Genomic DNA, 15,827 nt, shown 5'->3' with positions numbered 1-15,827 from the left:
AACAAGGCTGGGCATGGTGGCTCACGCTTGTAATCCCAGCACTTTGGGAGGCCAAGGAGGGTGAATCACCTGAGGTCAGGAGTTTCAGACCAGCCTGGCCAACATGGTGAAACCCCATCTGTACTAAAAATACAGTTATCTGGGTGTGGTGGCAGGTGCCTGTAATCTGGGCTACTTGGAAGGTTGAGGCAGGAGAATCACTTGAACCTAGGAAGCAGAGGTTACAGTGAGCCAAGATCGTGCCATTGCACTCCAGCCTGGGCAACAGAAGCAAAACTGAGCCTCAAAAAATTAAAACAAAAACAAAAACAAAAAACAAAAAAAATGCACTTTTTAAAAAAAAATTATTTTTTTTTTAGTCAGAGTCTTGCTCTGTCACCCAGGCTGGAGTGCAGTAGTGCCATCTCAGGTCACAGCAACCTCTGTCTCCCAGGTTCAAGTAATTATGCTTCAGCTTCCCGAGTAGCTAGGATTACAGGCATGCACCACCACACCTGGCTAATATTTGTATTTTTAATAGAGACAGGGTGTCTCCATGTTGGTCAGGCTGGTCTTGAACTCCCGACCTCAGGTGACCCGCTCGCCTCTGCCTCCCAAAGTGCTGGGATTACAGGCATGAGCCACTGTGCCCGGCCAACATGTGCTTTTTTTTTTTTTTTTTTTGAGACAGAGTCTCGCTCTGTTGCCCAGGCTGGAGTGCAATGGCGTGATCTCCGCTCACTGCAATCTCTGCCTCCCAGGTTCAAGTGATTCTCCTGCCTCAGCCTCCCAAGTAGCTGGGACCACAGGTGTGTGCCATCACACCTGAGTAATTTTTGTATTTTTAGTAGAGATGGGATTTCACCATGTTGGCCAGGTTGGTCTCAAACTCTTGGCCTTGCAATCCACCCACCTCAGCCTCCCAAAGAGCTGGGATTACAGGTGTGAGCCACCACGCCCAGCCTGTGCTTTTTAAATTTATATTTGATTGGACTCCACATTAAAGTCCAATCAGGGGGAGGAGAGTTTGAAAGTTTTGAGTAAGTAGTATATAGCATATAGTAGTATATAGCATAGCCACACTCATTTATCATTATTTATAAGAAAATAAAAGCCTTGGATTGTGGGAGGCTTAGAGGAGCAGGGATGTAATGTACTGCTGTTCAGGTTGCATACTGCAAAAGTCAACCTGGCCAAAAAGGTCAGTAAGGGCTGAAACTGACTCCATATTCTGCTGGCCAAGCCTGTGTCTATGGGGCTGCATCCAGCCAGAGGAAAACTTTTCTCTAATCAATACGAAGATGCATGTGAAAGACTCGCAGCAGCCTTGACCAGCTCTATTTCTGAAAACCTGGAGGGCCTGGGTGGGCAGAGCCCTGAGAGCCTGTCTCTCTCTGTGCCTTCCTCCTCTGCCCTCATGATGTAGGGACCTGCGGGGCAACTCATTCAACTGCGACTGCAAGGTGAAGTGGTTGGTGGAGTGGCTGGCACACACCAACACCACGGTGGCGCCCATCTACTGCGCCAGCCCTCCCCGCTTCCAGGAGCACAAGGTGCAGGACCTGCCGCTGCGGGAGTTCGACTGCATCACTACGGGTAGGAGGTGCCCCTGCCTTGGGTGTCAGTCCATGTCTACCCCAAGGCAGCTTTACACCTGTGAAACCCCCCACCCTGCCCCACGACACCCAGTGGCAGCAGTAAAGCAACCACCGTCACCCAAGCAGCCCTTCCCTTCTCCCTCTGGTCTTCAGTAACACACCTCTCATCTTGCAGATTTCGTGCTGTACCAGACCCTGTCCTTCCCAGCAGTGTCGGCTGAGCCCTTTCTCTACTCCAGTGACCTCTATTTGGCTCTGGCCCAGCCAGGTGTCAGTGCCTGCACCATTCTGAAGTGGGACTATGTCGAGCGGCAGCTTCGAGACTATGACAGAATCCCAGGTACCTGGTTCTGCTGGCCCTTGCCAGGGGGAGGGGGGAGTGGACTCCGTCATTCAACCCCATTGAGTTCCTGTAGGTAGAGGGATAGATGAGACATACCCTCTGCCCACAAGAACTTTCCAGTCTTTGGGAGGAGGCCAATATATACACAGATAACATCCATATGATAGGCAGGTGTTAAGAGGGAGATATGAACACGATGCTCCAGCAGCACAAAGGACAAGCCTACCCTGGGCAATCAGGGAAGGCTTCCTGGTGGAGGGGGAATACCTAAGCTGAGTCTTGAAGGAGAGAGGAAAGGGAGGACTCAGAGGTGATCCCCAGGTTTCTGGCTTACATAATTAGATGGACCGGGAAATGAGGAGGAGACAGGAGTGACTATTGAGCAGTTTTGGATCTACTGAGTTTGAACTGAGTCTTGAAAGCTGAAGGAGACTTAGCTAGGAGCAAAAAAAGTGGAAAGAGTGTTTGGGCAGAGGGAACAGCATGAACAAAGTCAAGGAGGTGTGCAATAACTTAGTATGTGACTGTGTGTATGTGTGCAAATCATAAGCAGCTTGTATGACAAGGGATAAGGTTCAAGGTGGGGAGTGGCAACCAGATATTCATGAGTACCAGCTCATTGACAGGGTTTAGGCAGAATGTGTGATCCAGTCTGCAATTTAGAAAGCTTCTTGCATGGAAAAAGGCTAGGTGTGGAGCCTAGACACGAGACAGTAGCAGTGGGGATGGAGGGAGATATTTAGAAAGAAGGGTTAAACTGACACCAGATAAAATAGAAAACTTACATTGCCCTGTCTCCATTAAGGAGCTTGAAGTCACTATTAAAGGAAAAAACAAAAACAAAACACCTTCCCCTAAAAAAACCTCCTGGCCCAGAGAGCTCCCCTAGTGAACGCTATCAAACATTTAAGGAGGAACTAACACCAATCTACATACACACTATTAGGAAGTAGAAGGGAAGGCTGTCGGGACTTGAGGACTGATCAGGGAAGGGTGAGTGGAGGAGAGAAAGGTGTTAGGGATGACTGCCAGGTTTCTGGATTGGGAGACTAGTGGAGCCACAGCTGAAATCAAGAACAGAGAGGGAGGAGGGCAGGCTCAGCGATGGGTATGGAGCTCAATTGTGAGTTGTGAGTCGTGAGTCGTGACTGAGTTTGAGGTGCTTGTGTGGGTGTGTGGGCCAGGAGAGTCTGAGGGAGGATTAGGAGCTGGGGTGTGGCATGGGATCATTAGCATCTGGGCAGGGCAGACCAAGCTCCAAAGAAGGGATTTAGGCAGTGACTGCCAGAGCCTGAGGCTCTACACAAATTTCTCTTGGGGGAAAGGTGGGGTTGTAGTGAGAAGGAAAGAGGGGTGAATTGGGGATATCAAAGTGGAGATGCTGGGCAGCAGCTAGAGACCCCAGGACAGGTGAGCAGTGTGTGGTTTGATGTGCCTGGTGCCCGAGAAGGGCTCCGATGAAGCTGATTGTGAGTACAGGTGCACATGGGCATGCATTCTTGTACATAAAAGCCCTTTCAAAAGTGAGAACTCTTGGGAGGATGTGTTCTCATGCGCTGTGATGCAAACAGCAAGGTGTCTTGGGTATACTTAAGATTCCTCTCCCCTCTGTGGATCCACTCAAATTCTTCCTCCCTTCCCAGCCTGGCCACTGCCAGTGGGGTAGCTTTGGGCAAGTCACTTGCTCTATCTGAGCCTCAGTTTCTTTCTGTGTGAAACGGACAAAATCACAGGGTCCTTTCCAGAGTGATGAATTCCTCATCGACGTAACATGTGCTTCGAGGTAACATTCAGCACAGTGACTGCACAGAATAAAAATTCAATAACTGACATTATGGTTAAGCAACGAGTTACTATCAAGGGACACCTATTTTGTGCTGTATCAGCTTATATTTGAACCCTAGGGGTATGGGCGGAACAAGGGTGATACTAAAACTGGTTATTAGCTGTGAAACAACTGGAAAGCTTTGAGCGCTTAGTGGATGAACTTCAGTGTGGGTGGAATGGTATAGCGCAGAGTCTTAGTCCTGGCCCAAGGTTGGAAGGGACTGGCCTTCTCCAAGGGGGTGGGATGGAGTGGGAGCTGCCAGCCTGCCTGATGCTGCCTGCCCCTGTCCTGGCACAGCCCCCTCTGCAGTGCACTGCAAGCCGATGGTGGTGGACAGCCAGCTGTATGTGGTCGTGGCCCAGCTGTTTGGCGGCTCTTACATTTACCACTGGGATCCCAACACCACGCGCTTCACAAAGCTGCAGGACATCGACCCACAGCGCGTGCGCAAGCCTAATGACCTAGAAGCCTTCCGCATCGATGGCGACTGGTACTTTGCCGTGGCCGACAGCTCCAAGGCAGGCGCCACCAGCCTCTACCGCTGGCACCAGAATGGCTTCTACTCCCACCAGGCGCTGCACCCCTGGCACCGCGACACCGACCTGGAGTTTGTGGATGGCGAGGGCAAGCCACGGCTGATTGTGTCCAGCAGCTCCCAGGCACCGGTCATCTATCAGTGGAGTCGCACCCAGAAGCAGTTTGTGGCCCAGGGTGAGGTGACTCAGGTACCTGATGCCCAAGCTGTGAAACACTTTCGTGCCGGCCGCGACAGTTACCTGTGCCTCAGCCGTTACATCGGTGACTCCAAGATCCTGCGCTGGGAGGGTACCCGTTTCTCGGAGGTGCAGGCCCTGCCCTCCCGGGGCTCGCTGGCCCTGCAGCCCTTCCTTGTGGGTGGCCGCCGCTACCTGGTGCTGGGCAGCGATTTCTCCTTCACCCAGATCTACCAGTGGGATGAAGGACGACAGAAGTTTGTACGGTTCCAGGAGCTGGCTGTGCAAGCTCCTCGGGCCTTTTGCTACATGCCTGCTGGGGATGCCCAGCTACTCCTGGCCCCCAGTTTCAAGGGACAGACGCTGGTTTATAGACACATTGTGGTGGATCTCAGTGCCTAGGGGGGTGCCGAGGCCTCTGGGCTCCTCAGGGTGGCCACTGGAGGATGGGTGGGCTCCTCAGGGTGAGCACCACGTGTGCCCGTGTGAAGACGCGAGGCTAACCTACATCCATGCCCTTGCATCTGCACATGCCCAGTGTGCACAGGCACACCCCGTGGATTGGCCCAGGAGTACATGCATCATCACTGCAATCAGCATGAACACCAGGCACCCCGGGACACCTAGCGCCCAGTTCCTGTGACTCCAACCATAGCCCCCCCTCCTCTGCAGCCTTCCCCACATTCTGCCCCCTGTCTTATGCGTTTGAGTGGTGCAGGGTGCTGGGAGCGAGGGGGCCGCACCCTCCTGTCCTTGTGCTTCTCCTCCTGCCCCTGTGGTCTTTCCTGTTGGTGCTCCAGGCATTGTTTACCTGCTCTTGCTCCCCACTCTAGCCCACAGCCATATCTGTCATGCTTCCCCAGGGGCACTCACCCCTGCCCCAACCTGTCTGCATGCTCACATGGACGCGGACGGACACACTCAGTTACACACTCACACGCCCGGTCTGCACTCGGTGTCTGTCTGTAAACATGTCAGGACACGTGTGCATACAAGCAGATTCAGCACTGCCTACCAGGCTCTCCTGTTACCTTGCCTCTCTGCTTGGAGGGGGCCTCCTTTGCTCACCCCCAGCGTGCCCCCCTCCCGGAACTGATAAGGATGAGAATGGTGGTGCCAGCTTCTGAGGACCTGCTTGGCCTCCTGGGGGCAAAGCCCCTCTGCCTGAAGCAATAACAACAGCAGCAAAAGCAGCCCCGGGGAGCTGCCAGGGGTGTCTGTCTCTGTTCTCCTTGGCGTTTCCTTCATGGCCCTGAATCCCAGCGCACCCACGGATGGAAGACCGCCCCCCTTCAACTGAAAGCCTTTCTGCCTTCCTTCCTGTGGCTGTTGCTTTCTCAGGCTTGGACTGTCCCCTGGTTCACCCTGTCTTTGGGAAGTGGCCCCCGAGCTGGGCAGGCTTCTTGGGTGGATTAGAGAGCTGGCCGAGTTACAAGCACCTGAGCTACCTGCAAGGGTGCCCAGAGTGGAGCTTGACCTGAGGGCATGTTGTAGCCCTGGCCCCCCCAGTCCACAGAGGCCCCCAGGAACACTGCCTTTCAGTGGACGGGGTGGGGACTGGTGGGAGGGGCCCCACGAGCCTAGCTTCTGCTGCCCTCTGCTGTCTGCTGAGATGCCAAGCTAGTGGAGAGGGAGTGGGCTGGGGTGGCCCTGCCCTGTGCCCAAATGGTGTGATGCTCCTTGTGGCAGGATACCAGGTACTGGGGGGCAATGCTATGATTCACTTGCTTCAAATAAAAAGCTCCCTCCCCATAACCGGCTCTCGGGTGTCATCAAAATGTTTCATTGAAAATGGAGCCTGGCCCTGCCTGCCCTGCCGCCCACGGGGAGCCTGGCCATGGCTTCCAGACCTTCTTCCTCCTGGCTCCCTTCTTTCTGAGACGTGGGTGTCCCCAAGGTCAGCTGGGGCTGGGGTCAGGAGTTCCCAAGGATGACACTCTGGTGCTGGCGTGATGAGTCTCCAGCACCTGGGGCTGACTCACAGCTAGTGTTCCTTCCTGGAGATTACAGTCCGGGCACCCACGAAGACTTGAGTCTGTCCTGCCGTCAGGCCAACTCCAACCAGCGGGGCTGAGGATGATCTCAGCAGTCCCTCTTCTTTTATTCCGATCCCTGTTCCTCCACTGGGCAAATGTCTGTCATTGCCACCACATCCACCCAGATGAGACATGGGAGTCCTAGGTGACATCTGGATCTCGCTTCTCCCATATTTCATAAGCCACCAAGTCCTCTCCATTCTTTGTCCCAAAGGTTTGCTAGATGGGCACTTTTTTGTTTTGCTCTTTCCCAGCTCAAAGCTTTGTCCAAACCCTCCTCGTTGCCCATTGTCTTGGGTCACTTGCCAGCCCCCGCTAACCCGCTTCTCAGTCTGATTTTTTTTTTTTTTAGTTGAGTTTTGCTCTTGTTGCCCAGGCTGGAGTGCAATGGCGCGATCTCGGCTCACCACAACCTATTCTTCCCAGGTTCAAGCGATTCTCCTGCCTCAGCCTCCCAAGTAGCTGGGGTTACAGGAATGCACCACCATACCCAGCTACTTTTTTTGTATTTTTAGTAGAGATGGGGTTTCTCCATGTTGGTCAGGTTGGTCTCGAACTCCTGACCTCAGGCGATCTGCCGGCCTCGGCCTGCCAAAGTGCTGGGATTATAGGCATGAGCCACTGGCCTGGCCTCTTTTTTTTTGAGATAGAGTTTCTCTCTTGTTACCCAGGCTGGAGTAAGGTGGCCCTGTCTTGGCTCACTGCAACCTCTGCCTCCCAGGTTCAAGCAATTCTCCTGCCTCAGCCTCTCGAGTAGCTGGGACTACCACCACACCCAGTTAATTTTTGTATTTTTAGTAGAGATGGAGTTTCACCATGTTGGTCAGACTGGTGTTGAACTCCCGACCTCAGGTGATCCACCCGTCTCGGCCTCCCAAAGTGCTGAGATTATAGATGTGAGCCACCACGCTCGGCCATCGGTCTGATCTTTCTAACACACACATTCCTCCTGTCCTCCCCTGCTCAGGAACCTGCCTTGGCTTCCTGCTCAACAAGCCCATGAGCCTCTGCCCAACATGAAGATCTCCTGTGACCTGGTCCCACTGTACACACCCAAGCCCTGTGGGCAGTCAGGGTCCCTCAACATCTCCGTGAGTGGAGTTGAGAGAGCCTAAGACCATCAGATGGGGGATGGGTGGGGTCAGTGCTCAGGGTGTCAGTGCAAGTAATGGGGTCTCGGGGACAGCACGCTGAATGGCAAAACAGGTGTTGTCGAGCGGCTGGGACCCCTCTTCTCCTCTTCCCCCGTGGGCTTGAGTAAACGGAATCCTTTTGTGGCCTTGTGTGATTTGGCGATAGTGCAAGGGACAGGAGATGGAAACGGGGCAAATGATAGATCCTTGGGCAGGGGTGCTTGCTGTCTGACCCTGGGCAGGTCAAATCCCTTCTCTGGGTCTCCAGGTTTTCATTTGTCCTTCAGAGCCCCTTTCAGCTCTCGCATGTCACAAAACCCCCTTCATTTCTCTGTCTTCAGCGAGTACCTGTGAGCAGCTGGGCGCAGAGGATTGGGTCATAGTCAGAGAGCCCAGGGAGCTCACAGCCAGCCCAGGGAGTGGAGAACTGGAAACAGTGGGGTCTGGAGCCTGGGTAACATGGGTGTGAATTCTGGCTCAGTCCCTTCCCATGGTGTGAGATTTCAAGCAAGTCAGCTGATTTCCCTGAGCTTCAATTTCTCCTTCTGTGAAGCAGATTTAAAAACTCCACTTCATGGGTTCTTGATTCTGCCAGCCGGGTGAAACCAGCTAGTAACACTCAGCCACGTTAGTCTATTTGTGCCTCGGTTTTTCTTATTTATAAAATGAGTATAATCGTGATACCTACCTGACAGGGTTTGTTTGTTTTTTCCAGCTTAGGCTGGAGTGCAGTAGTGTGATCTTGACTCACTGCAACCTCCACCTCCTAGGTTCAATTAATTGTCCTGCCTCAGCCTCCCAAGTAGCTGGGACTGCAGAAGCATGCCCCTGCCTGGCTAATTTTCATATTTTTAGTAGAGATGGGGTTTCACCATGTTCGCCAGGCTGGTCTTAAACTCCTGACCTCAATGATCTGCCCTCCTCGGCCTCCCAAAGTGTTGGGATTACAGGCATGAGCCACTGTGTCCTACCCTGACAGGGTTATTTCTCATGAGAGTGAAATGCATTAGTATATGTAAGTCCATTGGTGTAGTGTTTTGCCTTGGTCTATAGGAATATATGAAAACAGAAGTGGCTCAGAGAAGGGTGTTTTGTGCAAGAGGAGGAGGTGGATCTTTGGAGAGAACTGTCGGTGGGTGACGGTTCCTCACCCATCCTCAGTCTCGGAGCCCTTGTGCCCCATATCTTACCTGTAGCCTCTGACCTGGCCTCCTCGCCCCCAGCAATAGGTGACTTACCTGCTTTCCACCTCCTCAAACATGCTCTTAGCTTAGCAGGCACCTCCATCATCCTGGGGAGGCCTGTCCTTCTTTTCCAAATGGGAAACGAGCCCTTCTCCTGTGCTTGGGAGAGGTTGCCAGGGAAAGTGGGTTGAGTCTCCCAGATATGCTGGCACTCTGCTGCCCAGTAGAAAGATAAATATCACTTTGACAGCTGCTGCCCCCCGGGGGGGGGGGAGTTTTCTGATGGGTGGGAGGCACTTTCCTCCCTTGGCCTGAGCGCCCAGCTTTCTGTGTGTGCCTGCTGGGTCACTTGCCCTGGGGCTTGTCCACGTCCAGAGTGCTGCTTAGCAACCCAGTAGAACTGGGTGACTGTGTCAACAGCTAAGGACCAAAGGCTGCAAGAGGCAAGGTCCACTCACTCTGCCAAGACCAGGGATGGTGACACTCCTCGGCTGCCAGCCTCTTGCCCTCCATGCTGAGCCTTCCTGTCAGTGCAGACCTCTGACATCTCTTCTCTTAGATTTCCCAAGCACAGGCATTGGGACCAGGAGTCTTCATACGTGAGACCATTCCAGCTGAGTGGGCTTTGGGTGAGCCCAGGGAACGTTTCCTAGCAAATGGGGGTAGACAGAGGCCTGTGATGCTAAGGTCAGGCATGTGGCCCCAGAAGGCAGCCAGCGGGGAAGGGACAGTTCTGCAGCACGCACCAAAGGACCCGAGGCTCACATGTGCAGTGACCTCCTGAGTCATGGATGTCCCTTTCCTCCTGAGCTGCTCCCCTCTTCAGTCACACCTTTCCTCCTTCAGGGAGACCCAGGACACTTTTCACCTAGAGAACCACGTCTGTGCCTAAAGATGGACAGGGGCTGGGGCCTTCCTTAGGAGTTCCTCTAGTCCTTGCCTTTTTTTTTTTTTTTTTTTTTGAGACGGAGTCTGGCTCTGTCACCCAGGTTGGAGTGCAGTGGCCGGATCTCAGCTCACTGCAAGCTCCGCCTCCCGGGTTTACACCATTCTCCTGCCTCAGCCTCCCGAGTAGCTGGGACTACAGGCGCCCACCACCTCACCCAGCTAGTTTTTTGTATTTTTTAGTAGAGACGGGGTTTCACCGTGTTAGCCAGGATGGTCTCGATCTCCTGACCTCGTGATCCGCCCGTCTCGGCCTCCCAAAGTGCTGGGATTACAGGCTTGAGCCACCGCGCCCGGCCTCCCTTGGCCTTTTTGGTTATTCCAATGTGTGTGTGTAAGGGGGGCAGGCAAATGTGAGGGGGTGGTTAAGAGAGGAGAGGGAGACATGGGGCCTCGGGGGAGTTTCTGCTGTGGGCTGGTTTCACTGCTAGCTCTCACACCCAGCAATACCAATAAAACTGATGATAATAATTAAGACCATATAATCACCATGTATTTATTTATCCCCCAGAAGCCTCCTTTCCCTGGCCCCATGATTACCTTTTCCATCCTTATGATAGCTGATGGGCGTTAACTGTGGCTCCAATAAAAAGCAGTAACTGCCTGTGTTTCCACCCCCACATGCCCGGACAGTTTTGCTCCCACCCTTTGCAGGGTGGGGGGACACGAGTTTCAGAGGGAACAACAGAGGCAGTAAGCTGAAGATGTCAAAAAGAATGAAACCTCACAGGGCAAGTAGTAGAAGCAGCAACGTTTGCCTTCTTTTCTAGAGCCTTCTCCCTTCTTCCTGGTGTCTGCCTCCTGCCCAGAGAAACTTCTCCGGTTCCACGACCCTCTACAGGACCACTCAGCCTACAGCTGCTGATCTCTCAGAAGACTGATTGAGCCAAGAGATGGGGTTTCACCATGTTCGCCAGGCTGGTCTTAAACTCCTGACCTCAATGATCTGCCCTCCTCGGCCTCCCAAAGTGTTGGGATTACAGGCATGAGCCACTGTGTCCTACCCTGACAGGGTTATTTCTCATGAGAGTGAAATGCATTAGTATATGTAAGTCCATTGGTGTAGTGTTTTGCCTATTTATTTCCAGTGGTAGCCACCAGCCGGAAATAAATACCACTGGGTGATACCGGGAAAGTTACTTTTCACCACTGAGCGTCCTATTTCCTACATGGTAAAAAGGATGTTTGCAAAGACTAAGACCTTGCGTGCAAACGTGCATTACAAAATGGCAATGGTTGATACTACTATTAAGGGCCCAGTGATATTTGTGTATTTGGCTCAGAGGACTAGGTGGAATTTCAAACTTCTGCTGAAGAAGGAGTGTGGGAGCTGGGAACTCTATCCAGAATGCCTCAAATCATCGCGGTCAGCCTGCCCCGGAGTCAGGGCTCTGGAAAGGCATCCCAGAGGGAAGGGAACCCCTGAAACCTGCGGGGGCGAAGAGTCCCTCAGGTTCCCTCTCCCCCCACGCCTCCCCCCTTTCCCTCCTGGACCCACTGGTGTGAGACCCGGACTTGGGGGGCGCTCAGCCAAGCTACCCGCCTGAGCCTGCAGAGATCCTCCCCTCTACCCCACCAACAGCATCTCATGCCTTTACCCATTTCACAGAGGGGAAAATGAGGCGAGAGGGAAAGACACCGGGAAAAGCCAGTTAAGGGTCGCGAAAACTCTGGAGTCCAGATTTTCTTTGTGTGCCGACCCCCACACGCCCCCTGCTTTTTCGTTACAGCTTCCCACGCTCTAATCTTTCCGATTGGGAAGGTGACTCCACTGTGGGACCCACGCGCGAGTCCCGCGGCACATCGCCCCTTTAAGGGCCCGGCCTCTCGCGTCCCTGACCTCGCCCCGCCCCCTCCGCAGCCACTCTGCGCCTGCGTGGCGAGCCGGAGCCCTGGGGTTGGGCAGAACTCGGTTCCGTGCAACTTTCAAGTGAGTTGCAAACTCCGCCCTGCAGGCCGGTGCTGGTGGCCCGGCGCGCTGGAACCGCGGCGACCCGCTCCAGCGCGGGACCAACAGCAAGGGCCGAGCGCCGGGTTCTCCGCGGCAGGAAGGGCGGGTGGGAGCTGTAACTATCCCGGCCGCGGGGCGCGCCCGCTCCCAAGTCGGCTTCCTCCCCGCCGGGGCCGCTTTGCCTCGGGTCTCCCCATTCTCCAGGTCCCCTGAACTGCACAGTCGGAGGCCGTGGGCGGCGGGCTCTGCCTCCGCCAAGGGACAGCCGGATCGCCCCTCTGCTTCCCGCAACTGCCCTGATCCCCCCAGTTCCAGCCCTAGAGTGAACGTCTTTCTGAGCGGCTTCCTGGGGTTCTCCCCACGTCCCCAAGGCCGGCAAGATGGTGTCCTGGATGATCTGTCGCCTGGTGGTGTGAGTATAGCCGCCCTCAGACCTCCTCTACCCCGGGGTGCCGTCCCGCCCCTGTGGTGGAAGCTGTGGAAGTCTATGGGAGGGGGAACTTTCTGAGCTCCACCCTCCAGCACTCCATACCAGGGTTAACGGACCTGTGGGCTTGCACGCGGTGTCTGGGGTACCGCCCACTCCCCGCCCCACCAAGCCTCGTAGGCTGAGGACGACCCCTGCCACAGGCCACACACACTGCAAACAGATGCCTGGGGCCAAGGGCCACAGGCCTACTTTGCTGCCCCTTGGCAAACACTAGGTGATATGGCACGTTGTGGGTGCAGAATCCAGGTGCCTGCTTGCCATCTGAGCAGTCACATGACTTACCATCCTGCTCCTCACCTTTGAGTACGCCAACACCTGGCTCCCATAGCACCGTCTGCAGCCCGGCAGTGCCAGGTCTGGTGACCCTGGGCCTGATTGCATGCCCGTGGGAGGGGACACCTAGGTCTGGTGTTCTCACCTACTTCGTGGAGTGGCTGTCCTCTTGCTCCATCACGCACCCATGGGCCACCGGTGCAGGTCTGGGCAGGCTTGGATGTTTGTAAACAGCAGGGTGGGGAGGTGGCTTCCAGGGCTCTGACTCAGGCACAGGTTGTACAAGCCAAGCGAGAAAAACAGGGCGGGTACTGCCACCTTGCACCCCAGTAGGGGGAAATGGCCACCTGGCAAGGTGGGAGTGGGGCGTAGTGCCCCTCACACTCCCCATGGCTGCTCTTCCAGGCTGGTGTTTGGGATGCTGTGTCCAGCCTATGCTTCCTATAAGGCTGTGAAGACCAAGAACATTCGTGAATATGTGAGCGTGGGGTTTGGGTGTGTGTAGTAGGACTCGGTGGGTGGCGAGGGTCTGAGCTGGCTTCTCCCTCCTCCAGGGGCAAGGTCATGTGGCACATCCTGAGTGCACTGGGGAGGGAGAGAGAATGGGCCCTGTTCAAGGGGGTGTAGATAGAGGGCAGGCCATTGGGGTGCCTGTGGAAGACCTCGTGGGTGAAGCTTGTTGGAGGCGGGCATAGGAATGAGCAGCAGTTTCTCAGAGATCCTGTCCAGCCATGCGTGGGGGAAAGCAGCTATGCAGCCGGACAGGCTCCCTGGAATCTCTGGGCTAGACTGGCCCGGGTTGGGAGTTGGGGCTGCCAGCCCCATGCTGACCGCTGCGCTCTCACCTCACAGGTGCGGTGGATGATGTACTGGATTGTTTTTGCACTCTTCATGGCAGCAGAGATCGTTACAGACATTTTTATCTCCTGGTATGGACACAGGGTCCGCAAACCATGGGTCAGGGGTGCCCCTCCCCCAGCCCTGCTCCTTGGCTCACCCTGCCACCTGCGCTGTGACAGGTTCCCTTTCTACTATGAGATCAAGATGGCCTTTGTGCTGTGGCTGCTGTCACCCTACACCAAAGGCGCCAGCCTGCTTTACCGCAAGTTTGTCCACCCGTCCCTGTCCCGCCATGAGAAGGTACCCCAGGGGAAGGCGGGAAGGGAGGCTTAGGGGTGGGTGTGAGGGAAAGAGCCCTGGGCCTGGGATTTAGGATGCTGGGGATACCAGGGTTCTATCCCAGTCCTGCTGCTGTTGAGGTGCAGGACCTTGACAGGGCCCAGCCTACCTCATCTTCTAGGATAGTCAGGTGGGGTGCACATGAATGACCTTTGAGGATAGAAGTTGGTTTGGGGGTAGTGGTGGCAGCAGCTGGAGCATGGCCTGTCACTGAGGTGTGAATGGGTGGCGGCCCTGCTTTTGGTGTGTGTTTGTGGCCCAGATTTGTGGCTCTGGGCACCAGGTGGGGCTGGGCTGGGCTGTGCTGGGCTGGGTGGTGCCACAATCAGTGGCTTCTCAGAATCTGCAGAGGAAGAGGGACTCTGGCTGTCCACCTGAGCTCTCCTCCCCATCGGGCCCACAGGAGATCGATGCGTACATCGTGCAGGCCAAGGAGCGCAGCTACGAGACCGTGCTCACCTTCGGGAAGCGGGGCCTCAACATTGCCGCCTCGGCTGCTGTGCAGGCTGCCACCAAGGTGCTCCAGGCCCCCAGCCCTCCAGCAGCCCCCATCCCACCGCTAAGGCCCTGTGGGCTCATTCAGCTCCTCTGCCAGGGAGCCCAGAGATGGCAGCTGGGGAGCAGGGGTGAGAAGGTGACAGGGGATATTGGCAGAAGCGTGGAACTGGAGTCAAACCTTCCTTCCTGGCTCTGGCACTGAGCGTGAGCAGCGGCTCCTGCTCTCTGGCTTTGGTTTCCTGTTGGTGCCACATTGGCGTGGGGCCAGAGGCTTGCTAAGCAGTTTTCACTTCTGCGTCTCAGCCCCAGTGATTAGCTGGTTGGCCGATTTCCCTGAGCAGTCTCCCCGCTGAAGCCTCTTCCCCTTTACAGAGTCAGGGGGCGCTGGCCGGCAGGCTGCGGAGCTTCTCCATGCAGGACCTGCGCTCCATCCCCGACATGCCTGCCCCTGCCTACCAGGACCCCCTCTACCTGGAGGACCAGGTGTCCCACCGGAGGCCACCCATTGGTGAGTGGGCAGAGGGACCCACAGCCATGCCAGGAGGGATGGCTTCCTTCACTCGCACCGTGGCTTCTCCCCAGGCTCGAGGAAGGGCTGGCCTGGCCGCAGGCTTCCAGCTTCACCTCCTCCACACAGGGTACCGGGCTGGGGGCCTGCAGGACAGCGACACCGAGGATGAGTGTTGGTTGGACACTGAGGCAGTCCCCCGGGCGCCAGCCCGGCCCCGAGAGAAGCCCCTAATCCGTAGCCAGAGCCTGCGTGTGGTCAAGAGGAAGCCACCAGTGCGGGAGGTCAGTGTGGGAGGACGACAGGAGGGAGGAGGGCTCTGCTGGCGGGTGCTCCCCACACCCTCATGTTGTGCCTCCTCTCTCCCCAGGGCACCTCGCGCTCCCTGAAGGTTCGGACGAGGAAAAAGACTGTGCCCTCAGACATGGACAGCTAGGGTCTGCTGCATCTGGCCCCTTCTTACCTCATGCCCTGTAGGGCTCCAGGGCTATTTGGAGCAACCTTTGGCAGCACATCTGGCCTGCCTGCACCAACTGCCTGGGCCCCGCCCTCCTGACTCCTGCTGATGGTCAAGGGCCAGGAGCAGATGCTGCCAAGGCCACATGCACCCACAATGTACCAAAGCAGGCTGGGCCCAGGGTTCTATTTATTGCCTTGCTCTGCCCTCTCCCTTCCCCAGCTGTGGGACAAGAGCCGTCCCTGAACCCCTGCAAATGAAACTAAACGTCCACCTGGGTGTGTTCATTCCTTCCTGTCCTTCAAAGTACTTGATAGCCTTTCATAAGGCCTGGCACGTGTGTCCTGGTTGTGTGTGTGTGTTGGTGAGTGAGGTCAGGTTTGCCAATGTTTTGATAAATAAATACATAAAGGGGTTCTGTTTCTCCTGATTCTTACTCCCATTGCTCACATCACTCCCTTGAAATTGAACAGCCCAGTCCCAGCCTAGGTCTAAGGCTGAAGGAGCCCAGTCCTCTGGAGGAGAGAGAACCATTGACAGAGCGTTGCGATGCAGCACATGATCTCACCAAGGAGCTCTTGGGGAGCTTTGAGAGCATTGATGGGAAAGTGGGGACCAGTCCAGAGGATGGGTCAGAACCCGAAACTTCAGTTAGGCAGAAGTTAGGCCTTGGCAGGAAGGTGCAGCTGTAGAGAAACCAGTGGGAGCACAG

The 15,827-nt window shown here is 55.4% G+C and overlaps 2 protein-coding genes across 6 annotated transcripts in view; both read left to right on the top strand.

Moving 5' to 3' along the window:
- Positions 1–6,216, top strand: part of LGI3 (leucine rich repeat LGI family member 3) — a 9,953-nt gene extending 3,737 nt beyond the window's left edge. Inside the window, exons 6-8 of one of the 2 annotated variants that reach the window (XM_023216883.2) lie at positions 1,406–1,575; positions 1,753–1,917; positions 4,046–6,216. In XM_023216883.2, the coding sequence (XP_023072651.1) occupies positions 1,406–1,575; positions 1,753–1,917; positions 4,046–4,863 (1,153 nt within the window). In that variant the 3' untranslated portion in view covers positions 4,864–6,216. The remainder of the gene's footprint in view (positions 1–1,405; positions 1,576–1,752; positions 1,918–4,045) is intronic. The other variant, XM_023216884.2, reaches the window with a different exon arrangement.
- Positions 6,217–11,622: 5,406 nt separating this feature from the next.
- On the top strand, positions 11,623–15,530 carry REEP4 (receptor accessory protein 4). 4 transcript variants are annotated; one of them, XM_023216676.1, is made up of 8 exons: positions 11,623–12,122; positions 12,879–12,951; positions 13,326–13,402; positions 13,493–13,613; positions 14,056–14,169; positions 14,523–14,658; positions 14,788–14,942; positions 15,029–15,530. In XM_023216676.1, exons 1-8 carry the CDS (start codon positions 12,091–12,093, stop codon positions 15,092–15,094), a joined length of 774 nt encoding a protein of 257 aa, XP_023072444.1. In that variant the 5' UTR covers positions 11,623–12,090; the 3' UTR covers positions 15,095–15,530. The 4 variants fall into 4 exon arrangements, with proteins under 4 accessions (XP_023072444.1, XP_023072446.1, XP_023072447.1 ...); XM_023216678.1 differs by lacking the exon at positions 14,788–14,942; XM_023216677.1 differs by lacking the exon at positions 12,879–12,951 and having other exon boundaries at positions 11,629–12,122.
- The last annotated feature ends 297 nt before the right edge of the window (positions 15,531–15,827 follow it).

This window comes from Piliocolobus tephrosceles, chromosome 7, assembly GCF_002776525.5.
Source record: "Piliocolobus tephrosceles isolate RC106 chromosome 7, ASM277652v3, whole genome shotgun sequence".
Classification (NCBI taxonomy): Eukaryota; Metazoa; Chordata; class Mammalia; order Primates; family Cercopithecidae; genus Piliocolobus; species Piliocolobus tephrosceles.
The sequence above is the reverse complement of the archived record's forward strand: the minus strand, read 5'-3'. Positions and strand labels throughout refer to the sequence as shown.